Source organism: Anomaloglossus baeobatrachus, chromosome 2 (assembly GCF_048569485.1).
Source record: "Anomaloglossus baeobatrachus isolate aAnoBae1 chromosome 2, aAnoBae1.hap1, whole genome shotgun sequence".
In the NCBI taxonomy this organism is placed as follows: Eukaryota; Metazoa; Chordata; class Amphibia; order Anura; family Aromobatidae; genus Anomaloglossus; species Anomaloglossus baeobatrachus.
This window is the reverse complement of record NC_134354.1, coordinates 705,253,639-705,281,159: the sequence shown is the minus strand read 5'-3', so window position 1 is coordinate 705,281,159 and position 27,521 is coordinate 705,253,639. Positions and strand designations below refer to the sequence as shown.

Below are 27,521 nucleotides of genomic sequence, written 5' to 3'. Positions count from 1 at the left end.
TTCATAAGCCGGGGAGAAAAATACAATCTGACCCTCCAGAAAGAAAACTTCAGCAATTCACCAGAACAAGTCTCCATGCACAGTCTGTCAGGACCAACATGGCCCCGGAGGCTGCACTACAACCCCCAGCATGCCAGCAGCTCCATGATGTAACGTAGAAGGAGGGAAGTGACGCTGGACCCGAGCACATTATGTAACCACCGCGGGAGCTTACACAACATGGGCGGCCGCGGGTTACATATGCCTGTGACGTCTCGGCCGGGCGTGTCCGCCATAATGGAGGGAGGAGGGAGCAGCGGACCCCGCAGACATGTCCGTCTATAGGAACGCAGTGTGGTTCGTGAAGGGGCTGCGGGAGTACACGAAGTAAGTGCGGGGAGAAGGTGTGTGTGTGTGTGTATATATAATAAAATAATATAAAATTATAGTGTGCCTGTATGTATGTTTGTGTAGATATATATGTGTGTGAGTGTATATATGTACAGTGTGTGTGTGTGTAATAAATATATATAATATATATGATGTATGTATAGTGTGTGTATAGTTAGTGTGTGTGTATATATATATATATATATATATATATATATATATATATATATATATATATTAGTGTGTGAGTGTATGTATAGTGTGTGTGTGTGTATGTATAGTGTGTGTGTGTATGTATAGTGTATGTATAGTGTGTGTGTGTATGTATAGTGTGTGTGTGTATAGTGTGTGTGTATGTATAGTGTGTGTGTATGTATAGTGTGTGTGTGTATATGTATAGTGTGTATGTATAGTGTGTGTGTATGTATAGTGTGTGTGTGTGTATGTATAGTGTGTGTGTGTATGTATAGTGTGTGTGTGTGTATGTATAGTGTGTGTGTGTATGTATAGTGTGTGTGTGTATGTATAGTGTGTGTGTGTGTATGTATAGTGTGTGTGTATGTATAGTGTGTGTGTGTATGTATAGTGTGTGTGTGTATGTATAGTGTGTGTGTGTATGTATAGTGTGTGTGTGTATGTATAGTGTGTGTGTGTATGTATAGTGTGTGTGTGTATGTATAGTGTGTGTGTATGTATAGTGTGTGTGTGTATGTATAGTGTGTGTATGTATAGTGTGTGTGTATGTATAGTGTGTGTGTATGTATAGTGTGTGTGTGTATGTATAGTGTGTGTGTGTATGTATAGTGTGTGTGTGTGTATGTATAGTGTGTGTGTGTGTATGTATAGTGTGTGTGTGTATGTATAGTGTATGTATAGTGTGTGTGTGTATGTATAGTGTATGTATAGTGTGTGTGTGTATGTATAGTGTGTGTGTGTATAGTGTGTGTGTGTGTATAGTGTGTGTGTATGTATAGTGTGTGTGTATGTATAGTGTGTGTGTGTATATGTATAGTGTGTATGTATAGTGTGTGTGTATGTATAGTGTGTGTGTGTGTATGTATAGTGTGTGTGTGTATGTATAGTGTGTGTGTGTATGTATAGTGTGTGTGTGTGTATGTATAGTGTGTGTGTATGTATAGTGTGTGTGTGTATGTATAGTGTGTGTGTATGTATAGTGTGTGTGTGTATGTATAGTGTGTGTGTGTATGTATAGTGTGTGTGTGTGTATGTATAGTGTGTGTGTGTATGTATAGTGTGTGTGTGTGTGTATGTATAGTGTATGTATAGTGTGTGTGTGTATGTATAGTGTATGTATAGTGTGTGTGTATATGTATAGTGTGTATGTATAGTGTGTGTGTATGTATAGTGTGTGTGTGTGTATGTATAGTGTGTGTGTGTATGTATAGTGTGTGTGTGTATGTATAGTGTGTGTGTGTGTATGTATAGTGTGTGTGTGTGTATGTATAGTGTGTGTGTGTATGTATAGTGTGTGTGTGTATGTATAGTGTGTGTGTGTATGTATAGTGTGTGTGTGTATGTATAGTGTGTGTGTATGTATAGTGTGTGTGTGTGTATGTATGTATAGTGTGTGTGTGTGTATGTATAGTGTGTGTGTGTGTATGTATAGTGTGTGTGTGTGTATGTATAGTGTGTGTGTGTGTATGTATAGTGTGTGTGTGTGTATGTATAGTGTGTGTGTATGTGTATGTATGTATAGTGTGTGTGTGTGTATGTATAGTGTGTGTGTGTGTATGTATAGTGTGTGTGTGTGTATGTATAGTGTGTGTGTATATGTATAGTGTGTGTGTATATGTATAGTGTGTATGTATAGTGTGTGTGTGTGTATGTATAGTGTGTGTGTGTGTATGTATAGTGTGTGTATATGTATAGTGTGTGTGTATATGTATAGTGTGTGTGTATATGTATAGTGTGTATGTATAGTGTGTGTGTGTGTATGTATAGTGTGTGTGTATGTATAGTGTGTGTGTATGTATAGTGTGTGTGTATATGTATAGTGTGTATGTATAGTGTGTGTGTGTATGTATAGTGTGTGTGTATAGTGTGTGTATGTATAGTGTGTGTGTATGTATAGTGTGTGTGTATATGTATAGTGTGTGTGTATAGTGTGTGTGTATGTATAGTGTGTGTGTGTATGTATAGTGTGTGTGTGTATGTATAGTGTGTGTGTATAGTGTGTGTGTGTGTATAGTGTGTGTGTATGTATAGTGTGTGTGTATGTATAGTGTGTGTGTGTATGTATAGTGTGTGTGTGTATGTATAGTGTGTGTGTGTATGTATAGTGTGTGTGTGTATGTATAGTGTGTGTGTGTGTGTGTATGTATAGTGTGTGTGTGTATGTATAGTGTGTGTGTGTATGTATAGTGTGTGTGTGTGTATGTATAGTGTGTGTGTGTGTGTATGTATAGTGTGTGTGTGTATGTATAGTGTGTGTGTATGTATAGTGTGTGTGTGTGTATAGTGTGTGTGTGTATGTATAGTGTGTGTGTATGTATAGTGTGTGTGTGTATGTATAGTGTGTATGTATAGTGTGTGTGTATATGTATAGTGTGTATGTATAGTGTGTGTGTATGTATAGTGTGTGTGTATATGTATAGTGTGTATGTATAGTGTGTGTGTGTATGTATAGTGTGTGTGTGTGTGTATGTATAGTGTGTGTGTGTGTGTATGTATAGTGAGTGTGTGTATGTATAGTGTGTATAGTGTGTGTAGTGTGTGTGTGTATGTATAGTGTGTGTGTGTATGTATATAGTGTGTGTATGTATGTGTATAGTGTGTGTGTGTATGTATAGTGTGTATGTATAGTGTGTGTGTGTATGTATAGTGTGTATGTATAGTGTGTGTGTGTATGTATAGTGTGTATGTATAGTGTGTGTGTATGTATAGTGTGTGTGTGTATGTATAGTGTGTGTGTGTATGTATAGTGTGTGTGTGTATGTATAGTGTGTGTGTGTGTGTGTATGTATAGTGTGTGTGTGTATGTATAGTGTGTGTGTATGTATAGTGTGTGTGTATGTATAGTGTGTGTGTGTATGTATAGTGTGTGTGTGTATGTATAGTGTGTGTGTATGTATAGTGTGTGTGTGTATGTATAGTGTGTGTATGTATAGTGTGTGTGTATGTATAGTGTGTGTGTATGTATAGTGTGTGTGTGTGTATGTATAGTGTGTGTGTGTGTATGTATAGTGTGTGTGTGTGTGTATGTATAGTGTGTGTGTGTATGTATAGTGTATGTATAGTGTGTGTGTGTATGTATAGTGTATGTATAGTGTGTGTGTGTATGTATAGTGTGTGTGTATGTATAGTGTGTGTGTATGTATAGTGTGTGTGTGTATATGTATAGTGTGTATGTATAGTGTGTGTGTATGTATAGTGTGTGTGTATGTATAGTGTGTGTGTGTGTATGTATAGTGTGTGTGTGTGTATGTATAGTGTGTGTGTGTATGTATAGTGTGTGTGTGTATGTATAGTGTGTGTGTGTATGTATAGTGTGTGTGTGTATGTATAGTGTGTGTGTGTATGTATAGTGTGTGTGTGTATGTATAGTGTGTGTGTGTATGTATAGTGTGTGTGTGTATGTATAGTGTGTGTGTGTATGTATAGTGTGTGTGTGTATGTATAGTGTGTGTGTGTATGTATAGTGTGTGTGTATGTATGTATGTGTGTGTGTGTATGTATGTATGTATAGTGTGTGTGTGTGTATGTATAGTGTGTGTGTATGTATAGTGTGTGTGTGTGTATGTATAGTGTGTGTGTGTGTATGTATAGTGTGTGTGTGTATGTGTATGTATGTATAGTGTGTGTGTGTATGTATAGTGTGTGTGTATGTATAGTGTGTGTGTGTATGTATAGTGTGTGTGTATATGTATAGTGTGTATGTATAGTGTGTGTGTGTGTGTATGTATAGTGTGTGTGTGTGTATGTATAGTGTGTGTGTGTGTATGTATAGTGTGTGTATATGTATAGTGTGTATGTATAGTGTGTGTGTGTGTGTATGTATAGTGTGTGTGTGTATGTATAGTGTGTGTGTATAGTGTGTGTATGTATAGTGTGTGTGTATGTATAGTGTGTGTGTATATGTATAGTGTGTGTGTATATGTATAGTGTGTATGTATAGTGTGTGTGTGTGTGTGTATGTATAGTGTGTGTATGTATAGTGTGTGTGTGTATGTATAGTGTGTGTGTGTGTATGTATAGTGTGTGTGTATAGTGTGTGTGTGTGTATAGTGTGTGTGTATGTATAGTGTGTGTGTGTATGTATAGTGTGTGTGTGTATGTATAGTGTGTGTGTATATGTATAGTGTGTATGTATAGTGTGTGTGTATGTATAGTGTGTGTGTATATGTATAGTGTGTGTGTATATGTATAGTGTGTATGTATAGTGTGTGCGTGTGTGTGTATGTATAGTGTGTGTGTATAGTGTGTGTATGTATAGTGTGTGTGTATGTATAGTGTGTGTGTATATGTATAGTGTGTGTGTATATGTATAGTGTGTATGTATAGTGTGTGTGTGTGTATGTATAGTGTGTGTGTGTATGTATAGTGTGTGTGTGTATGTATAGTGTGTGTATGTATAGTGTGTGTGTATAGTGTGTGTGTGTGTATAGTGTGTGTGTATGTATAGTGTGTGTGTATGTATAGTGTGTGTGTGTATGTATAGTGTGTATGTATAGTGTGTGTGTGTGTGTGTGTATGTATAGTGTGTGTGTGTGTGTATGTATAGTGTGTGTGTGTGTGTGTATGTATAGTGTGTGTGTGTGTATGTATAGTGTGTGTGTGTGTGTGTATGTATAGTGTGTGTGTGTGTATGTATAGTGTGTGTGTGTGTATGTATAGTGTGTGTGTGTATGTATAGTGTGTGTGTGTGTATGTATGTATAGTGTGTGTGTGTGTGTGTATGTATGTATAGTGTGTGTGTGTGTATGTATAGTGTGTGTGTGTATGTATAGTGTGTGTGTGTGTATGTATAGTGTGTGTGTATGTATAGTGTGTGTGTATGTATAGTGTGTGTGTATGTATAGTGTGTGTGTGTATGTATAGTGTGTGTGTGTGTGTATGTATAGTGTGTGTGTGTGTATGTATGTATGTATAGTGTGTGTGTGTGTATGTATAGTGTGTGTGTGTGTGTATGTATAGTGTGTGTGTGTATGTATAGTGTGTGTGTATGTATAGTGTGTGTGTGTATGTATAGTGTGTGTGTGTGTATGTATAGTGTGTGTGTGTGTATGTATAGTGTGTGTGTGTGTATGTATAGTGTGTGTGTGTGTATGTATAGTGTGTGTGTGTGTATGTATAGTGTGTGTGTGTATGTATAGTGTGTGTGTGTATGTATAGTGTGTGTGTATGTATAGTGTGTGTGTATGTATAGTGTGTGTGTGTATGTATAGTGTGTGTGTGTATGTATAGTGTGTGTGTGTATGTATAGTGTGTGTGTGTGTATGTATAGTGTGTGTGTGTGTATGTATAGTGTGTGTGTGTATGTATAGTGTGTGTGTGTGTGTGTATGTATAGTGTGTGTGTGTGTGTGTATGTATAGTGTGTGTGTGTGTATGTATAGTGTGTGTATGTATAGTGTGTGTGTGTATGTATAGTGTGTGTGTGTGTATAGTGTGTGTGTGTGTATGTATAGTGTGTGTGTATGTATAGTGTGTGTGTATGTATAGTGTGTGTGTGTATGTATAGTGTGTGTGTGTATGTATAGTGTGTGTGTGTATGTATAGTGTGTGTGTGTATGTATAGTGTGTGTGTATGTATAGTGTGTGTGTATGTATAGTGTGTGTGTATGTATAGTGTGTGTGTGTATGTATAGTGTGTGTGTATGTATGTATAGTGTGTATGTATAGTGTGTGTGTATGTATAGTGTGTGTGTATATGTATAGTGTGTATGTATAGTGTGTGTGTGTGTGTATGTATAGTGTGTGTGTGTGTGTATGTATAGTGTGTGTGTGTGTGTATGTATAGTGTGTGTGTGTGTGTATGTATAGTGTGTGTGTGTGTGTATGTATAGTGTGTGTGTGTGTGTATGTATAGTGTGTGTGTGTGTGTGTGTATGTATAGTGTGTGTGTGTGTGTGTATGTATAGTGTGTGTGTGTGTATGTATAGTGTATGTATAGTGTGTGTGTATGTATAGTGTGTGTGTGTATAGTGTGTGTGTATGTATAGTGTGTGTGTGTATATGTATAGTGTGTATGTATAGTGTGTGTGTATGTATAGTGTGTGTGTATGTATAGTGTGTGTGTGTATGTATAGTGTATGTATAGTGTGTGTGTATGTATAGTGTGTGTGTGTATAGTGTGTGTGTATGTATAGTGTGTGTGTGTATATGTATAGTGTGTATGTATAGTGTGTGTGTATGTATAGTGTGTGTGTGTGTATGTATAGTGTGTATATGTATAGTGTGTGTGTATATGTATAGTGTGTGTGTATATGTATAGTGTGTATGTATAGTGTGTGTGTGTGTATGTATAGTGTGTGTGTGTGTATGTATAGTGTGTGTGTGTGTGTATGTATAGTGTGTGTGTGTATGTATAGTGTGTGTGTGTGTATGTATAGTGTGTGTGTGTGTATGTATAGTGTGTGTGTGTGTATGTATAGTGTGTGTGTGTATGTATAGTGTGTGTGTGTATGTATAGTGTGTGTGTGTATGTATAGTGTGTGTGTGTATGTATAGTGTGTGTGTGTATATGTATAGTGTGTATGTATAGTGTGTGTGTGTATGTATAGTGTGTGTGTGTATGTATAGTGTGTGCGTGTGTGTGTATGTATAGTGTGTATGTATAGTGTGTGTGTATAGTGTGTGTATGTATAGTGTGTGTGTATGTATAGTGTGTGTGTATATGTATAGTGTGTGTGTATATGTATAGTGTGTATGTATAGCAGAGTGAAGGCAGATAGCCGTAACGTACATGACTGAGGCAGTGATAGATCCAGGAAAGGGTTAAGGAGTAAGGGATGGGGGTTTTACCTAAGGAATGCTGTGGGGGGGGGTGAGTGAGCAAGAGGAGAGACGGGGGCAGGGGCCATATAAGAGATAGGTCCCATGTTAAGGTGTCATTCCTTTGTCCTGGACTTAAAGACTGAACAAGCAGTATGGATGCCTTGCTGAAGAGCGTTCAGGCCGCGGCTTTGACATGTAGGCCCGAATGGATTCAGGCCCAGCTAGACGAATTGCTGAAGAATGCCCGGGATACAGCATCTGTCCCTTCTGAACTTTCTGAACATCAAACTCTAAGAAGATCAAGACCTCCTGAGAGACTAACTTCTGAAATGGCCAATAGGACTCACAATAGGATCATAAGTCCTTCCGTTACTTCTAGGAAAAGAGCAAAGCGCAGCACGGCCTCTGATCCATCTTACAAACCAGGAAGGAAACTACAGTACAAGAATAACAAGGTACAGAGAAAAGAGCCAGACCATCTAACCAGAGAGACACCAAGAAGTGCAAGGAGAAAGTCCAGCTCTACTGAGGTGCCAGCCAGAGAAGCAGCCACACAAGCTACAACTGACGTGACCACAGCCCACGATGGATCCTTAGAACTTCCTCAACAAACTTTGTATCATTCTAGAGGACATCATACGGCCTTACCCCAGGAAATAAACCAACACGGGGGGACGGGCTTAGGACACACAACATTTCCGGATCCGGGTTCTCATTACACGAGGAGTGGCAGGAATCCAAAAAGACAACTGCGCAAAAGTACTTTAACCAGACAAAGACTTCTTCGGCCGGCTCAGGATATGAGTCCGGCAAGAAATCTACAGCTACAAGACTCAGAAGAGATTCCAGACAATGACTATGACACAGATAACGACTGCCCACTAGAGGGCAGCAGCACGCAGCACTTCAATAATGGAGGGGCTGTAGAGACTATAACTAATACGTCACGGACGGCTGGTCAACCTAGGACGCAGCCAGGTATTGGTGAGAACACTTTTTCTTGTCCTATATCTAGTGTAACAACACCCGTAATGAATCCAGTGGGCGCAGTTGGGGGTACAGTTCCCGGCAATGTAGGATGGGATCTTACTTCAGTAGTACAGCAATTAGTGTCAGGGGTTAAGGAGGCTTTGAGTCAGTCTAGCTTACCCATAACTTCTTCTCCTATTGCTGCATGGTGCGGGAATGGTCGCCGGACATCGGAGGTGGTAAGTCAGTCGTGTGCTGATCCAGACACACAGGAGGACGCAGTAATTTCACAAGGGGTTCCATTATCTGATGCAGCAAAAGGAGAATTATATGTATGTTTTGAGGGTCCTCTAGGAATTCATTTGAAACAGGAGGTTAGGGAGAAGATTTGGGCCGACGAATATGTGGAAATATTTTCATTATTGCCCTTAGAAAAATATAACTTGGATAGAGTAAGGTTTGATGAGAGGAAAAGAGAGGAACAAGAAAGACGGTATTGTCTCATCCCCCAAACATTTAGCAATTGGTTCCATGCCTTTGCCATATTAGCAAGTGTAATAGGCCAAAAAACTCCTGTGTGTGTATGTATAGTGTGTGTGTATGTATAGTGTGTGTGTATATGTATAGTGTGTGTGTATATGTATAGTGTGTATGTATAGTGTGTGTGTGTGTGTATGTATAGTGTGTGTGTGTGTATGTATAGTGTGTGTATGTATAGTGTGTGTGTGTGTATGTATAGTGTGTGTGTGTGTATGTATAGTGTGTGTGTATGTATAGTGTGTGTGTATGTATAGTGTGTGTGTATGTATAGTGTGTGTGTATATGTATAGTGTGTATGTATAGTGTGTGTGTATGTATAGTGTGTGTGTATATGTATAGTGTGTATGTATAGTGTGTGTGTGTATGTATAGTGTGTGTGTGTGTGTATGTATAGTGTGTGTGTGTGTGTATGTATAGTGAGTGTGTGTGTGTGTATAGTGTGTGTGTATGTATAGTGTGTATAGTGTGTGTATAGTGTGTGTGTATGTATAGTGTGTGTGTGTATGTATAGTGTGTGTGTGTATGTATATAGTGTGTGTATGTATGTGTATAGTGTGTGTGTGTATGTATAGTGTGTATGTATAGTGTGTGTGTGTATGTATAGTGTGTATGTATAGTGTGTGTGTGTATGTATAGTGTGTGTGTGTATGTATAGTGTGTATGTATAGTGTGTGTGTGTATGTATAGTGTGTGTGTGTGTGTGTTGTATGTATAGTGTCGTGTGTGTGTGTATGTATAGTGTGTGTGTGTATGTATAGTGTGTGTGTATGTATAGTGTGTGTGTGTGTATAGTGTGTGTGTATGTATAGTGTGTGTGTATGTATAGTGTGTGTGTGTATGTATAGTGTGTATGTATAGTGTGTGTGTGTATGTATAGTGTGTGTGTGTATGTATAGTGTGTGTGTGTATGTATAGTGTGTGTGTGTATGTATATAGTGTGTGTGTATGTATATAGTGTGTGTGTATGTATATAGTGTGTGTGTATGTATATAGTGTGTGTGTATGTATAGTGTGTGTGTGTATGTATAGTGTGTGTGTGTATGTATATAGTGTGTGTATGTATGTGTATAGTGTGTGTGTGTATGTATAGTGTGTATGTATAGTGTGTGTGTGTATGTATAGTGTGTATGTATAGTGTGTGTGTGTATGTATAGTGTGTGTGTGTATGTATAGTGTGTGTGTGTGTGTGTATGTATAGTGTGTGTGTGTATGTATAGTGTGTGTGTATGTATAGTGTGTGTGTGTGTATAGTGTGTGTGTGTATGTATAGTGTGTGTGTGTATGTATATAGTGTGTGTATGTATGTGTATAGTGTGTGTGTGTATGTATAGTGTGTATGTATAGTGTGTCGTGTGTATGTATAGTGTGTGTGTGTATGTATAGTGTGTGTGTGTATGTATAGTGTGTGTGTGTATGTATAGTGTGTGTGTGTGTGTGTATGTATAGTGTGTGTGTGTGTATGTATAGTGTGTGTGTGTATGTATAGTGTGTGTGTATGTATAGTGTGTGTGTGTATAGTGTGTGTGTATGTATAGTGTGTGTGTATGTATAGTGTGTGTGTGTATGTATAGTGTGTATGTATAGTGTGTGTGTGTATGTATAGTGTGTGTGTGTATGTATAGTGTGTGTGTGTATGTATAGTGTGTGTGTGTGTGTGTGTGTGTGTATGTATAGTGTGTGTGTATGTATAGTGTGTGTGTGTGTGTGTGTATGTATAGTGTGTGTGTGTGTATGTATAGTGTGTGTGTGTATGTATAGTGTGTGTGTATGTATAGTGTGTGTGTGTGTATAGTGTGTGTGTGTATGTATAGTGTGTGTGTATGTATAGTGTGTGTGTGTATGTATAGTGTGTATGTATAGTGTGTGTGTATGTATAGTGTGTATGTATAGTGTGTGTGTATGTATAGTGTGTGTGTATATGTATAGTGTGTATGTATAGTGTGTGTGTGTGTATGTATAGTGTGTGTGTGTGTATGTATAGTGTGTGTGTGTGTATGTATAGTGTGTGTGTGTGTGTATGTATAGTGAGTGTGTGTGTGTGTATAGTGTGTGTATAGTGTGTGTGTATGTATAGTGTGTGTATGTATAGTGTGTGTGTGTATGTATAGTGTGTGTGTGTATGTATATAGTGTGTGTATGTATGTGTATAGTGTGTGTGTGTATGTATAGTGTGTATGTATAGTGTGTGTGTGTATGTATAGTGTGTATGTATAGTGTGTGTGTATAGTGTGTGTGTGTATGTATAGTGTGTGTGTGTATGTATAGTGTGTGTGTGTATGTATAGTGTGTGTGTGTGTATGTATAGTGTGTGTGTGTATGTATAGTGTGTGTGTGTATGTATATAGTGTGTGTATGTATGTGTATAGTGTGTGTGTGTATGTATAGTGTGTATGTATAGTGTGTGTGTGTATGTATAGTGTGTATGTATAGTGTGTGTGTGTATGTATAGTGTGTGTGTGTATGTATAGTGTGTGTGTGTATGTATAGTGTGTGTGTGTGTGTGTATGTATAGTGTGTGTGTGTGTATGTATAGTGTGTGTGTGTATGTATAGTGTGTGTGTATGTATAGTGTGTGTGTGTGTATAGTGTGTGTGTGTATGTATAGTGTGTGTGTATGTATAGTGTGTGTGTGTATGTATAGTGTGTATGTATAGTGTGTGTGTGTATGTATAGTGTGTGTGTGTATGTATAGTGTGTGTGTGTATGTATGTATAGTGTGTGTGTGTATGTATAGTGTGTGTGTGTATGTATAGTGTGTGTGTGTATGTATAGTGTGTGTGTGTGTGTGTGTATGTATAGTGTGTGTGTGTGTATGTATAGTGTGTGTGTGTATGTATAGTGTGTGTGTATGTATAGTGTGTGTGTGTGTATAGTGTGTGTGTGTATGTATAGTGTGTGTGTGTATGTATAGTGTGTATGTATAGTGTGTGTGTATATGTATAGTGTGTGTGTATGTATAGTGTGTGTGTATATGTATAGTGTGTATGTATAGTGTGTGTGTGTGTGTATGTATAGTGTGTGTGTGTATGTATAGTGTGTGTGTGTATGTATAGTGTGTGTGTATATGTATAGTGTGTATGTATAGTGTGTGTGTGTGTGTATGTATAGTGTGTGTGTGTATGTATAGTGTGTGTGTGTATGTATAGTGTGTGTGTGTATGTATAGTGTGTGTGTGTGTGTGTGTGTGTATGTATAGTGTGTGTGTGTGTATGTATAGTGTGTGTGTATGTATAGTGTGTGTGTATGTATAGTGTGTGTGTATATGTATAGTGTGTATGTATAGTGTGTGTGTGTGTATGTATAGTGTGTGTGTGTGTATGTATAGTGTGTGTGTGTGTGTATGTATAGTGAGTGTGTGTGTGTGTATAGTGTGTGTGTATAGTGTGTGTATAGTGTGTGTGTATGTATAGTGTGTGTATGTATAGTGTGTGTGTGTATGTATAGTGTGTGTGTGTATGTATATAGTGTGTGTATGTATGTGTATAGTGTGTGTGTGTATGTATAGTGTGTATGTATAGTGTGTGTGTGTATGTATAGTGTGTATGTATAGTGTGTGTGTGTATGTATAGTGTGTGTGTGTATGTATAGTGTGTGTGTATGTATAGTGTGTGTGTGTGTATAGTGTGTGTGTGTATGTATAGTGTGTGTGTGTATGTATAGTGTGTATGTATAGTGTGTGTGTATATGTATAGTGTGTGTGTATGTATAGTGTGTGTGTATATGTATAGTGTGTATGTATAGTGTGTGTGTGTGTGTATGTATAGTGTGTGTGTGTATGTATAGTGTGTGTGTGTATGTATAGTGTGTGTGTGTATGTATAGTGTGTGTGTGTGTGTGTGTGTGTATGTATAGTGTGTGTGTGTGTATGTATAGTGTGTGTGTATGTATAGTGTGTGTGTATGTATAGTGTGTGTGTATATGTATAGTGTGTATGTATAGTGTGTGTGTGTGTGTATGTATAGTGTGTGTGTGTATAGTGTGTGTGTGTATGTATAGTGTGTGTGTATGTATAGTGTGTGTGTATGTATAGTGTGTGTGTATGTATAGTGTGTGTGTGTATGTATAGTGTGTGTGTGTATGTATAGTGTGTGCGTGTGTGTGTATGTATAGTGTGTGTGTATGTATAGTGTGTATGTATAGTGTGTGTGTATAGTGTGTGTATGTATAGTGTGTGTGTATGTATATAGTGTGTGTGTATGTATATAGTGTGTGTGTATGTATAGTGTGTGTGTGTATGTATAGTGTGTGTGTGTGTGTATGTATAGTGTGTGTGTGTATGTATAGTGTGTGTCTGTATAGTGTGTGCGTGTGTGTGTATATAGTGTGTGTATGTATAGTGTGTATGTATAGTGTATGTATAGTGTGTGTGTGTGTATAGTGTGTGTATGTGTATGTATAGTGTGTGTGTGTATAGTGTGTGTGTGTATAGTGTGTGTATGTATAGTGTGTGCGTGTATGTATAGTGTGTGCGTGTATGTATAGTGTGTGTGTATGTATAGTGTGTGTGTATGTATAGTGTGTGTGTATGTATAGTGTGTGTGTATGTATAGTGTGTGTGTATGTATAGTGTGTGTGTATGTATAGTGTGTGTGTATGTATAGTGTGTGTGTATAGTGTGTGCGTGTATGTATAGTGTGTATGTATAGTGTGTGTATGTATAGTGTGTGTATGTATAGTGTGTGTATGTATAGTGTGTGTATGTATAGTGTGTGTATGTATAGTGTGTGTGTGTGTATGTATAGTGTGTGTGTGTATGTATAGTGTGTGTGTGTATGTATAGTGTGTGTGTGTATGTATAGCAGAGTGAAGGCAGATAGACGTAACGTACATGACTGAGGCAGTGATAGATCCAGGAAAGGGTTAAGGAGTAAGGGATGGGGGTTTTTACCTAAGGAATGTGGTGGTGGGCGAGCAGGAGGAGAGATGGGGGCAGGGGCCATATAAGAAATAGGTCCCATGTTAAGGTGTCATTCCTTTGTCCTGGACTTAAAGACTGAACAAGCAGTTGTGGATGCCTTGCTGAAGAGCGTTCAGGCCGCGGCTTTGACATGTAGGCCCGAATGGATTCAGGCCCAGCTAGACGAATTGCTGAAGAATGCCCGGGATACAGCATCTGTCCCTTCTGAACTTTCTGAACATCAAACTCTAAGAAGATCAAGACCTCCTGAGAGACTAACTTCTGAAATGGCCAATAGGACTCACAATAGGATCATAAGTCCTTCCGTTACTTCTAGGAAAAGAGCAAAGCGCAGCACGGCCTCTGATCCTGCTTACAAACCAGGAAGGAAACTACAGTACAAGAATAACAAAGGACAGAGAAAAGAGCCCGACCATCTAACCAGAGAGACACCAAGAAGTGCAAGGAGAAAGTCCAGCTCTACTGAGGTGCCAGCCAGAGAAGCAGCCACACAAGCTACAACTGACGTGACCACAGCCCACCATGAATCCTTAGAACTTCCTCAACAAACTTTGTATCATTCTAGAGGACATCATACGGCCTCACCCCAGGAAATAAACCAACACGGGGGGACGGGCTTAGGACACACAACATTTCCGGATCCGGGTTCTCATTACACGAGGAGTGGCAGGAATCCAAAAAGACAACTGCGCAAAAGTATTTTAACCAGACAAAGACTTCTTCGGCCGGCTCAGGATATGAGTCCGGCAAGAAATCTACAGCTACAAGACTCAGAAGAGATTCCAGACAATGACTATAACACAGATAACGACTGCCCACTAGAGGGCAGCAGCACGCAGCACTTCAATAATGGAGGGGCTGTAGAGACTATAACTAATACGTCACGGACGGCTGGTCAACCTAGGACGCAGCCAGGTATTGGTGAGAACACTTTTTCTTGTCCTATATCTAGTGTAACAACACCTGTAATGAATCCAGTGGGCGCAGTTTGGGGTACAGGTCCCGGCAATGTAGGATGGGATCTTAATTCAGTAGTACAGCAATTAGTGTCCGGGGTTAAGGAGGCTTTGAGTCAGTCTAGCTTACCCATAACTTCTTCTCCTATTGCTGCATGGTGTGGTAATGGTCCCCGGACACCGGAGGTGGTAAGTCAGTCGTGTGCTGATCCAGAGACACAGGAGGACGCAGTAATTTCACAAGGGGTTCCATTATCTGATGCAGCAAAAGGAGAATTATATGTATGTTTTGAGGGTCCTCTAGGAATTCATTTGAAACAGGAGGTTAGGGAGAAGATTTGGGCCGACGAATATGTGGAAATATTTTCATTATTGCCCTTAGAAAAATATAACTTGGATAGAGTAAGGTTTGATGAGAGGAAAAGAGAGGGACAAGAAAGACGGTATTGTCTCATCCCCCAAACATTTAGCAATTGGTTCCATGCCTTTGCCATATTAGCAAGTGTAATAGGCCAAAAAACTCCTGAACATTGCTCTGCCTTATTTTGTTACATGGATTCTATCGGGGAGGCGCACCGTGTGTATGGAGGTTTAGCATGGCTGCGCTATGATGAGCAGTTTCGCCAACGAAAGGCTGGTCGCCAAGGGATTCGTTGGGATCACAAAGATATTAGTTTATGGATGCGTCTCATGACAGGGCCACGTGGGGTTAATCAGCCCTTTCAGGGCTATGTCGGCAGATCATCAGCAATCGGATTGTCGGCAGCAAACAGAAAAGGTTGCTGCTGGCAGTTCAATGATAGCCAGTGCAGATTCGGAAACAAATGCAGGTACAGACATGAATGCAGCTTCTGTAGTGGAAACCATAGCCTATCCAAATGCTTTACACGAAATAAAACCCCAACAGCAGAGATTAACCAAAAAGGGGGAAACCCCAATTAGACTCGGGGAGATGGTGGGCTATCTAAGCAGGTACCCAGATAGAAAAGCAGCACAATTGCTGGGGGAGGGTTTCTCAGAAGGTTTTAAGATCCCATCTACTTCGGGCCCATTAACCTGTTCTCGTAACCTTGCTTCAGCTTATACATATTCTCACATTGTCTCCACAAAACTAAACAAAGAAATTGACCTGGGCCGCATGGCAGGCCCATTCCCCAAAATGCCAATAGAAAACTTAAGGGTCTCTCCATTGGGGGTGGTCCCAAAGAAGGAACCCAATAAGTTTAGGCTGATCCATCATCTGTCCTTCCCTCATGGAAGCTCAGTTAATGATGGAATCGATCAGGAACTTTGCACAGTCTCGTATACGTCATTTGATACAGCGATTGCATGGGTTCAGAAGTACGGCAGAGGAGCTTTAATGGCAAAAACAGACATTGAAGCTGCCTTTAGACTCTTACCAGTCCATCCAGAAAGCTTCCATCTCTTGGGTTGTCAGTGGCAGGTTTTATGTAGACTTGTGTTTACCGATGGGCTGCTCCATCTCATGCTCCTTGTTTGAATCATTTAGCACATTTTTGGAGTGGGTAGTAAAGAAGGAAGCCGGCGTGCGTTCTGTCCTGCATTATCTAGATGATTTCCTATGTATTGGTCCACCAAAGTCATTTGTTTGTGCTTCATTATTGGCAGCGATTCAGTCGGTTTTTAAGTGTTTTGGAGTACCGTTAGCATCAGATAAAACAGAAGGCCCGTCTACACTTATCAAGTTTTTAGGAATTTTGATTGACAGTGAAGCAATGGAGTGCAGATTACCGGATGACAAGGTCAGTGATCTGCTGGAGGCAGTCAGAGAAGCTAGATCTCACCGTAAGATCAGATTAAAGGATCTACAATCGCTGTTAGGGAAAATGAACTTTGCGTGTCGCATTATTCCAATGGGTAGAGTTTTTTGTAGGCGCCTAGCTGCAGCTACCTCAGGCATAACCTTTCCACATCACTTTGTGCGGCTGGCTAGAACATTAAAGGACGATCTGGCGGTATGGGAACAGTTCTTAATAGAGTTTAATGGGAGGTCATTGTGGATCAGACCACCGGTTTCAAATTTTGATCTAGACATCCACACTGATGCAGCGGGGTCAACTGGTTTTGGTGCATATTGTTCGGGACAGTGGTGTGCAGATAGGTGGCCAGAGAGTTGGAGAAACAATGGGTTAACACGAAACTTAGTACTCCTTGAATTGTTCCCCATAGTGGTTGCTTGTGAAATTTGGTACAATATTTTCCAAAACCGAAAAGTGAGATTTCATTGTGATAACTTGGGAGTTGTAGAAGTCATCAACAAACAATCAGCTTCTTCCCTGCCTGTTGTTACGTTGCTGCGTCATCTAGTGCTGCGCTGCTTAAAGTCAAATTGTCAGATTACAGCTGTGCATGTCCCCGGTGTGTGCAATTCTGTGGCTGATGCTCTGTCTCGTTTTCAGTGGGACAGATTCCGTTCGTTAGCCCCGATGGCAGAGGTACAAGGCAAGAAGTGTCCGGATTTTCTGTGGTCACTGCCAGTGACACCGCATACGCTCTGATAGAACGGTCTGTGGGTGTAAGCACATGGCAGAGGTACCAGTCAGCATGGAGGGAATGGGAAGACTTGTGTGCTCTAGTGGCACATGATGCCAGTGTACATGACAATGTTTCCTTGTTGTTATTTTACATTAGCAGGGCCTTTGTGGATGGTACTTCATTGTCCAGTATTGATAGTAAAATGTCTGGATTAGCTTTTTGGTTTAAGTTGCACGACTTCACTGATTACACAAAGCATTTTTTAGTTAAGCAGGCCCTAAAGGGTTACAGAAAAAGTTGTAAGAAGACCAGAGATAAACGGCGTCCGATTTCTTTCCAGTTATTGCAGCAGATGCTGAGTGTACTAGGCCGAGTCTGGAGCAGTCCGTTTCCAGTGTTACTCTTTAGTTGTGCAGTCACACTGGCCTTTTTTGGCGCTTTTAGAATCAGCGAGTTGGTGGCGAGTAGCTCCACCAGAAGTGGGGGTCTACAAGACGAGGACGTGCATCAGTACACAGACAGACGGGGTCTACAAGCCGAGGACGTGCATCAGTACACAGACAGAGGGGGTCTACAAGCCGAGGACGTGCATCAGTACACAGACAGATTGGAATGTTTTCTGGCAAAGTCAAAAACTGATCAACAGGGTAGAGGAAAACGGATCACATTGTTTCCTTTAAGCGGGTCCAGGGCCTGCCCGGTCATCTGTTTTAGAAACTATGTCTCAAGAAGGCCAAATATCCAAGGTTCATTACTAATTCATGAGGATTGTAAGTCATTGTCACAATTTCAATTCACAGCAGTTCTTAAAAAATGCCTGACAATATTGGGAGAGTCTCCAAACACATTCACTTCACACTCATTTAGGATAGGAGCAGCCACAGAAGCTGCTAGATGGGGCTTAGAGCCTGACATAGTTAAAAAAATCGGGAGATGGGAATCGAGCAGATTTAAGAGTTACATTCGATTACATTTATTATAAATGGCGTACATGTATATATATGTGTACATTGTGGTAATCCTATAGTAGTTGTGTCTTCATTTAGACAATTGTGTGATAATTGTGTTTTTGTTTTTTGTTTTAGCTGAACAGCAATGCCTGGTTTGGATCATGGGACATTCATTTGTTTTTTGGGGGGCCTTACGTGCAGCAGTCAGGCCTAATGGCAAACAGTTGGGGTTGCCCAGTTCCTTGGCACGGGTGACATGGATAGGAAAGAGGGGAATGCAGTGGCATCAGCTGTTAAAAGAAATCCAGTATCATGTGGAGTTCTACCGCCCCCCGGACGTCTTACTTATCCATTTAGGTGGTAATGATTTAGCAATAAGAACATCAAGACATTTAGTTAGGAACATAAAGCTTGATATGTTGAATTTATGGAGGTCTTACCCAGAAACAGTGGTGGTCTGGTCGGATATAGTAGCTAGACAAATGTGGAGAACAGCGCGATCAGTGGCTCGCATCAATAATACAAGGATAAAGGTTAATAAAAAAATAACAAAATTTGTGTTGGAAAACGGAGGGGTGGCCATACGTCACCAGATGCTGGAAAATACAAAGGAACATTTTTGGAGAGATGATAAGGTACATCTTAATGACATTGGCATTGATATATGGATGTTGGGAATACAAGAAGGAGTAGAACGAGCCATTAAGTTGTGGAGGAACTCACTCTTGTAAGGTGTCACAAGAGCGAGTCTTGGCGGGATGTGGTTGTTTAAACCCCCTCTTTGTTGGTTGGAGAATTATGTTTTTAATGGGGTCCCTGGGCCAGAGCTCAGCGGACAGTGGAATATGGGTCCCTGGGGAGGAGCTCAGTGGACAGTGGAATAGATGGGTCCCTGGGGAGGAGCTCAGCGGACACAAGGAAAATGATCAAGGGGTATACCCAGATTCCCCCTTGAGCTAGGTGTACACGGCGGAGGGGGATATGGGGCTGGGATTTATAACAACCACATCTCTGGGCCGATAATCTTGTTTTTTCTTATTGATGTTTTTTCTTATTAAAATAAAGGGCTGCTGTGGCCAAAATTTTAATCCATGTCACGCAGTGTGTGGTGTCTTATTTATTAGATTACCAGGAGCGCAATTCACTAGTCCATCAGTCAAGCAGAGTGAAGGCAGATAGACGTAACGTACATGACTGAGGCAGTGATAGATCCAGGAAAGGGTTAAGGAGTAAGGGATGGGGGTTTTTACCTAAGGAATGTGGTGGTGGGCGAGCAGGAGGAGAGATGGGGGCAGGGGCCATATAAGAAATAGGTCCCATGTTAAGGTGTCATTCCTTTGTCCTGGACTTAAAGACTGAACAAGCAGTTGTCCCACCCACCCTCCCTATAATAAAGGGAAATGTATCAATATCAGGACTTTGCAACACTGTCAATATTCTAACAATGTTATTGGTATTCAACATCATCGGTATTTTATCAACATTATTAGTATTGTATCGTATTGTATCAATTGTTATCAGTAATGTATCCAAATTGACAATGTCATATCAACATATTAATATTGTATTAACATTTTAATATTGTATGTTACAGCAGCATTTGGCGGCGGCGGGATGTGGTTGTTTAAACCCCCTCTTTGTTGGTTGGAGAATTATGTTTTTAATGGGGTCCCTGGGCCAGAGCTCAGCGGACAGTGGAATATGGGTCCCTGGGGAGGAGCTCAGTGGACAGTGGAATAGATGGGTCCCTGGGGAGGAGCTCAGCGGACACAAGGAAAATGATCAAGGGGTATACCCAGATTCCCCCTTGAGCTAGGTGTACACGGCGGAGGGGGATATGGGGCTGGGATTTATAACAACCACATCTCTGGGCCGATAATCTTGTTTTTTCTTATTGATGTTTTTTCTTATTAAAATAAAGGGCTGCTGTGGCCAAAATTTTAATCCATGTCACGCAGTGTGTGGTGTCTTATTTATTAGATTACCAGGAGCGCAATTCACTAGTCCATCAGTCAAGTGTGTGTGTGTATGTATAGTGTGTGTGTGTATGTATAGTGTGTGTGTGTATGTATAGTGTGTGTGTGTATGTATAGTGTGTGTGTGTATGTATAGTGTGTGTGTATGTATAGTGTGTGTGTATGTATAGTGTGTGCGTGTGTGTGTTTGCAGAGAGCTGACATTGGCACTGGTTCTCTACAATTCCTCTTATCACATGTGGAGAGGGCTCACTAGTCTGGGGAACTACCCCCCCCCTCCCCTCAATCTGTGATTGTGTTGGGCAGTAAAGGTCTCATTAGGCAGGGTATTTAGTAGTAAATATATAAATGGTGGGTGAGAGGGCATGGGGGATCTGTTGAGTTCCCTTTAAGGGGTACTTTGCAAGTTGCGACATCGCTACTGCGATATCGTCGGGGTCAAATAGAAAGTGATGCACATCCGGCGCCGGTAACGAAGTCGCAACGTGTAAAGCCTAGAAGAGAAGATGAACGAGCCTGAAACAGTCAAAAATCGGTGATCTGTGTCACGTCGTTCATTTTCATAATGTCGTGCGTCTGCAGGTGCGATGTTGTTTGTCATTCCTGCAGCTCGACACATCGTTGTGTGTGAAGCCGCAGGAGCGAGGAACATCTCCTTACCTGCGCCCGCCGTCCACCGGCAATGCGGAAGGGAGAAGGTGGGCGGGATGTTTACGTCCCGCTCATCTCCGCCCCTCCGCTTCTATTGGCCGGCCGCTTAGTGACGTCGCTGTGACGCTGAACGCACCTCCCCCTTGAAGGAGGGATTGTTCGGCAGTCACAGTGACGTCACCGACCAGGTATGTGCTTGTGAAGCTGCCGTAGCGATAATGTTCACTACGGCAGCTATCACAAGATATCGCATGTGCGACGGGGGCGGGGCTATCGCGCTAGTGGCTAGCGATGTCGCAGCGTGCAAAGTACCCCTAAGAGAAGGCTGTAATGTATGCCACTGTAGACATCAGTCATTAAAGGGCTTATCCAGAACATTTTATCCTTTTTTTTTTCTATGGGTCTAAGAACAAATGGGCAGATAGTTCCTACCTTCCTGCCTGCTCTACCTGACCGTTATGCCCCATTGACAGAGCAGAGCGGAAGAGAATGCGCTGCTTTGTCCACGTGACTTCGGCAGGAGTGGGCTGTGACTGCACTGAGCCCAGTAGTCGCCTGCCTGTTAGTTCTTTGGCCCGTAGTAAAAAAAAAAAAAAAATATTTATAGATAATGACTTCTAAAGCACCACTCCAGCTTTTTTTTTTTTTCTTATTTCAGCGCTGGAGTGGTGCTTCTAATCTAAATCCTCTGCCCATAGTCCTATATTTCCTCTATCTTCATCTGTTATCTGCACTGCTCTGGTCGCTCTTCGTCAGTTTATGACCTGTTGGCTGCTCCAGTGTTTCATGGAGTGACACCGAGGTCACTCTTTATTACAAGTCTGTGAGAGCCTCTTTCTGGCTCTCATAGAGTTGCTTTGAAAGCTTGTCGGACAGTCAGAAGTTGTGATCACAATATGGCGCCACAGGACCAGAGTGGCATAGAAAAAAGGGGAAAACACTGGAGAGTAAGACTATGTGCGCACTAGGCCGTTTTACCCACGGATTTACCCGCGGTTTTGCTGCGGAAATTTCTTGAGAAATGTGTGAAATCTTTCTGCAGACATTTCCCAGCAAATCCTATGGGAAAAAAAATAGCTGTGCGCACACTGCGTTTTTTTCTCAAGAAAATTCTTTCTGAAGATTTTCTTGAGAAAATTTCTTGAGAAAATGTGCATGTCACTTCTTTTCCGCAGGTAGCTGCGGTATACCCCCGGTATTTCACTCCATTCACTGTAATGTAATCGCGAAATCCCGGGGGTATACCGCAGGTAGCAAATGATGTGTGGTATACCCCCGGTATAGCCATGATTTACCTGCGGTAATGCTCATCGCTGCCTGCGGTTTTGCAGGAAGTGATGTCATTATACCAGGAAGAGGAAGCGGAGCAGAGTAAACACACACGTCACACTCCATGGACGCCGCACAGAAGCACTTCCGTGTGACCTCCAGGTGCCCGAGCAGTCTGTGTCCCGCTCCAGCCCCCCGGCTGCCTGCCCTGCAGTGTGTCAGTGTCTGCCCGCAGTGTCAGCAGCTTGTCACCCTGCAGCGCAGGCAGACACTGACACCCTGCAGTGCATGCAGCCGCGGGGATGACGGGCGCTGCTGTCAGGAGGTGAGATGAGATCATTACCTGCTGTGACGATTTCCTGCCTCCTGACGTCACAGAGAGCCACTGCTGTCTATGCCCTCTCGCGAGCGGCCCAAGACTGTCACTAGCGGTGACGTCACGGGCTCTCGCGATACTGTTGACAACGCGGCGGGCATAGAAGTCAGTGACAGCGCTGACGTCAGCAGTACAGGAGATGATCTCATCTATCCTACTGACAGCAGCGCTCGTCATCCCCTGCAGTGACCTGGGCTATTGATGTTAGCTCAGGTCACTGCATTGCTCTCCCAGCCAATGGGGAACATTCTGTTCTTCATTGACTGGGACAGTAACTATGGTATGGGTCGCCGTAGGGACCCCCCCCTTCCTTATTGGATTACACCGGACGTGGAATTTATTGTTCTTTTCAATAAATTGGTGAAAGAGGGAATGTTTTGGGGAGTGTTTTTTCAAATAAAACTTTTTTTGTTGTCTATTTTTTTATTTCTTACTGACTGGGTTAGTAATGTCAGGTATCTGATAGACGCCTGACCTCACGAACCCCAGGGCTTGATGCCAGGTGACATTACACATCTGGCATCAACCCCATATATTACCTCGTTTGCCAACGCACCAGGGCAGCGGGATGAGTTGGGGCGAAGCGCCAGGATTGGCACGTCTAATGGATGCGACACTTCTGGGGCGGCTGCGGCCTGCTATTTTTAGGCTGGGGAGTGCCCAATAACAGTGGACCTCCCTAGTCTGAGAATATCAGACCACAGCTGTCCGCTTTACCTCGGCTGGTGATCCAATTTGGGGGGGACCCCACGTTTTTTGTTTTAAATTATTTATTTAATGTAAAATAACAGCGTGGGGTGCCCTCTGTTTTGGATTACCAGCCAAGGTGAAGCTGCCAGCTGTGGTTTACAGGCTGCAGCCGTCTGCTTTATCCTAGCTGGCTACAAAAGATGGGGGGACCTCACGTCCGTTTTTTTTTTTAATTATTTATTTTATGGCTAAATACAAGGCTAGGCACCCTTTAGTGCCACATGAAAGTCACTAAAGGGTGCCAGCTTAGAATATGCAGGGGGGGGTGGGACATTATATAGGTCTTTCTCATCTATCTATCTATTTATCTATTCCTCTATCCATCTTTCCCTCTATCCATTATCTGTCTATCGATTATCTATCTATTATCTATATTATTTATTGCAGTTACAGCATAAAAAAACCGCAGGGACCAACCTGGGAAAAACCGCGACAAAACCGCGGTAAAACCGCGGCAAAAACACATGCGTTTTTCCCGCGGATTTGGTGCATTTTTCTACCGCAGGTGCGGTAATCTTCAACTCCCAGAAGTTTCTCAAGAAATTTTCTTGAGAAAAATCACTTTTCTAGTAGCCTAAGAGCAGCGACTTTAGGTTAAAAGCACCACTCCAGTGCTGAAATCCCCCCCCCCCTTCCCCAAACCTCCTCCCCAAAACCCTGGTGTGCTTGAAATAGGAGTGAGCTTCTGTCATAATCATTACTAAAAGTACTGACATATGTCTGGTAAACCATCAAGGGAGCTACCAGAGCATCACGGGTCCTTCAAACAACTGGTAAGTAAAGGTAGCAAGAGTTGGACCACCGCCAGTCTAATATTTATGGCTTATCCTAGTGTCTTAAATGTTCTGGATAACCTTTTTAACATGTGCAGGATTTTTTTGATTTTTCATTGAATTTTTAATATATACAAAAAAACATCGAAAGGGAAAAAGAAGGAAGAGGAAAGTAACAATTAAGGAGCAAAACAGGGAGGGATGGTTAAAGGGAACCTGTCACCAGATTTGGGGCCTATAATTAAGCTGCGGCCACCACCAGTGGGTATGTGTGTGTATATATATATATATATATATATATATATATATATATATATATCACATTCTAACATGCGGTATATAAGAGCCCAGGCTGCTGTGTAGAACGTAACAATCACTTTATAATACTCACCTAAGGGGCGGTGCGGTGCAGACTGGTCGGATGGGTGTCTCCGTTCTCAGGGCAGAGCAAAGTGTACCTGCACAGGACCACAATGCCGGCTAGTGTGGATGACGTAGGATGCATCATGCACTCAGGCTTCAGAAGAAGGAGGACAAAGATGGCCGAAAGAGGAGGCACCAGATCAGGAGTGTTTCCCAATGCCCCACTGACTACTAACTGTGTAGCGCCCCTGAACCACTCAGGGCACTACTAGGTGCTGCATCCTCACCAGGATGCAGGGCCTATCTATCCCCAGGGACCTGAAACACCAGTGCCGGTGACATCTGCACACACCAAAATCCGTTTCCACTCCACAGCAGGGGTAATTGGCTAGTCAGACACCAAAAGGGATGGCCACCTAGAGGGCGGAGCCAGTCTAGGGGACTAGACAGCCTGGTGGGACTGGACAGTGAGCAGTTGAGTCAAGGAGAGTGAAGTGTAGAGATGTGCCTAAAGCTGGGTCGTGTAACGGTGACCCGGGGGCAAAGGAGAGTACACCCGAGTACTGCTGGGACCAGAGCACCAACAGGGCACAGGGCCCTAGGTCAGGCATCAGCTTCACGCGGCCAGGAAAATACCTGCACAGTGAGGGGACCTTCACGGACTCCACTGACTCACAGATCCGGGGGCATCAGCAGTAATGAGAGGATCAAGGTTCGGTACCACGGACCAGCCCTACAGGGTCCACACTGCCTGCCGTACGGACAAGGAGACTGCCAAAAGACAGTCGGGCCCCAAACCATCTCCAAGCTACGGAAACCCAACCACACTGAGGGTGTCGGGGACAGAGCAACCGTGTCATCAAACTGCCACTGGAAATACAGGGACCTGAACCAGCCGTCCAAGGGCCCAACTGTGAGTAAAGATTGTTAAATTACAAACCAAGGTGTGGCCTCCGTTCTTTGGCGATAGTCTCCATCACACATCTCCCGGGCTCAGGCCTACCTGCGGAGGGCCTGTAACGGGGTGCCAGGGGCGCCTCTGGGCTTGTAGTCGTGGCCCCTTCTGTCAGGCTTACCCCTGGCTCCGCCGTCACTATCGGGACGGGAGATGTCTTGGTGGGGCAGAGTGTGGTGGTGCAGATGTCGTCCGACGTATAAACACTCTCCAGGCATGGTTCGATGCAAATAAAAGACATTCTTTATTTCACAAATCTTTCCAAAAACCGGCAGTTACAGATGACTTCACGTTCTTTTCTTAGCTGGGGAAAGCCTGCCCTGACGTCTCCTCCAGTGGGGATGTGCCCGGCTACTCTACTTCACCTGGCTCCCACTTACGGCTACCCACAGCCCGGACCCACACCGGGACTGCTTCACCCTATGAGGTTCCGCCCGCTCCTTTTCTCTCCGGCTTCCCTGTTCTTCCAGCTCCCTTCTTTCTTTCTTTCTGCCCACTCAGCTCCACACTCTGCCCCTGGCTGTTTCTTCTCTCCCGTCCTGGACACAACTGCCTTTAGCACACACTTCCTTTCCCCCTAAGCTGCCGGCTCCTCCTCCCTCCTGTACAGTTTCTATGGGGACAGCATTAACCACTTCAGAGAAAACCTGTGCTTCCTTGTAAGGGGTCTGCCCACCCCTTACATACCTCCCCTCTTTAAGCCTAAGCCTCCCGGCAAGGCACAAATCTAAAATCACATTTTAAAACTAAACAAAGTCATTTTAATGAAACTGCGAACATGTTCACCTGAGGGCACCCGCAAGGGCACACCAGTCCAGCGCCCGGAGTTCCTCCTGGAAGCTCCCGGTCTTAGTCGTGCCCGGAGGCCGTCGGCAGGCACTCCCGGTCTTAGTGGAGTTTCTGCCCGGAGGCTTTTGCAGCACTCCCGGTCTTAGACGTTAGCTGGCAGGAACACAACTCGGCAAAAATCTTCTTAACGACGCGGAGGGAGCCCCTGGCTCAGTCCAGCATCAGGCTCTCTTCCGGGCTCAGCAACTTGAACGGTTACAAACAACACACCTTCTTCCGGCTCAAAACAACGCCGGTGTTGAACAAAAACAGGCCCGCCATCTTCCGGTCTTGAAAAGTCACTCCGGATGATATGCACGTTGCCATTCGGCTCGTTGGGCCTGCACGTACTCCGACAGGGACTGTCCGGGCAACCGGCGCAGCCTCCGGAAGGGCTCGTAGTTGGCGGGTTGCTCCAACGTCTCGGGTGGGAGAGTTCAGCTAGCACCGGTCTTTGCTGCGACCGCCGCCGGTATTGGCATTCCTCCCACTCGATTTCCTGTTGCCACTGTGCGGCCTCTTGTGTAGTGGGCCGCTCCGGTCCTCCTGGCACAGCCGGTAGGTTAAGGGTGGGTCCTTCCGCAGCCGCAGTCTGCTTCGGGCGTCCTCTGCCCAGGCTAGTCGCTACTAGTGCGGCTATCGCAGCTTGCTGTCTTCCTGGAGTCTCCATCTTGCTCGGAGTCAGCGTTTCTGGTAATGGCGTCGGGGTCAGTGGAGATGCTGGAGGAAGTGGAGGCGGGCTTACTTTTCCCGCTCTTGGGTATACTCCACCCCCAGTCTCACACATCAGGTCGACCCCTACGCGGCGGTTCTTCTTTTTCTCTGGAACACCGCCCACTTCACATATCTTCCTTCGTGCCCTGGGACCGGCACCTCCCCTCTTTGGGCGGAGTACTCCGAACTTCTTTTTCGGCACCGGCCAGCCCCAGGCTCTTCTTTTGGCGCCAATTCTGCGCGCGCTTTCTGTGTCTTAACAGACAACGGCCATCTTGCCGCCATCTTGTGCCCGGTCCAACGCCTTAGGCACTTCTTCCTCTTCCCACCATGGGATCGGGACTCTTTTCCAATAATCTGGATCCACGGCATCACTTGATCTCCTTCTTCTTGGAGCGGGACCCCTTGCATATGATCCGGATCCTGCCGACTACGCCACATGTAACGGGGTGCCAGGGGCGCCTCTGGGCTTGTAGTCGTGGCCCCTTCTGTCAGGCTTACCCCTGGTTCCGCCGTCACTATCGGGACGGGAGATGTCTTGGTGGGGCAGAGTGTGGTGGTGCAGATGTCGTCCGACGTATAAACACTCTCCAGGCATGGTTCGATGCAAATAAAAGACATTCTTTATTTCACAACTCTTTCCAAAAACCGGCAGTTACAGATGACTTCACGTTCTTTTCTTAGCTGGGGAAAGCCTGCCCTGACGTCTCCT

The 27,521-nt window shown here is 43.1% G+C and overlaps 1 protein-coding gene across 1 annotated transcript in view; it reads left to right on the top strand.

Annotated features, from left to right (window-relative positions):
* The first annotated feature begins 210 nt into the window (after positions 1 to 210).
* The window catches only part of DHRS12 (dehydrogenase/reductase 12), an 85,047-nt gene continuing 57,736 nt past the window's right edge, over positions 211 to 27,521 (top strand). The window contains exon 1 of the mRNA XM_075337298.1: positions 211 to 366. Within this exon, the coding sequence (XP_075193413.1) occupies positions 311 to 366 (56 nt within the window). The 5' untranslated portion in view covers positions 211 to 310. The remainder of the gene's footprint in view (positions 367 to 27,521) is intronic.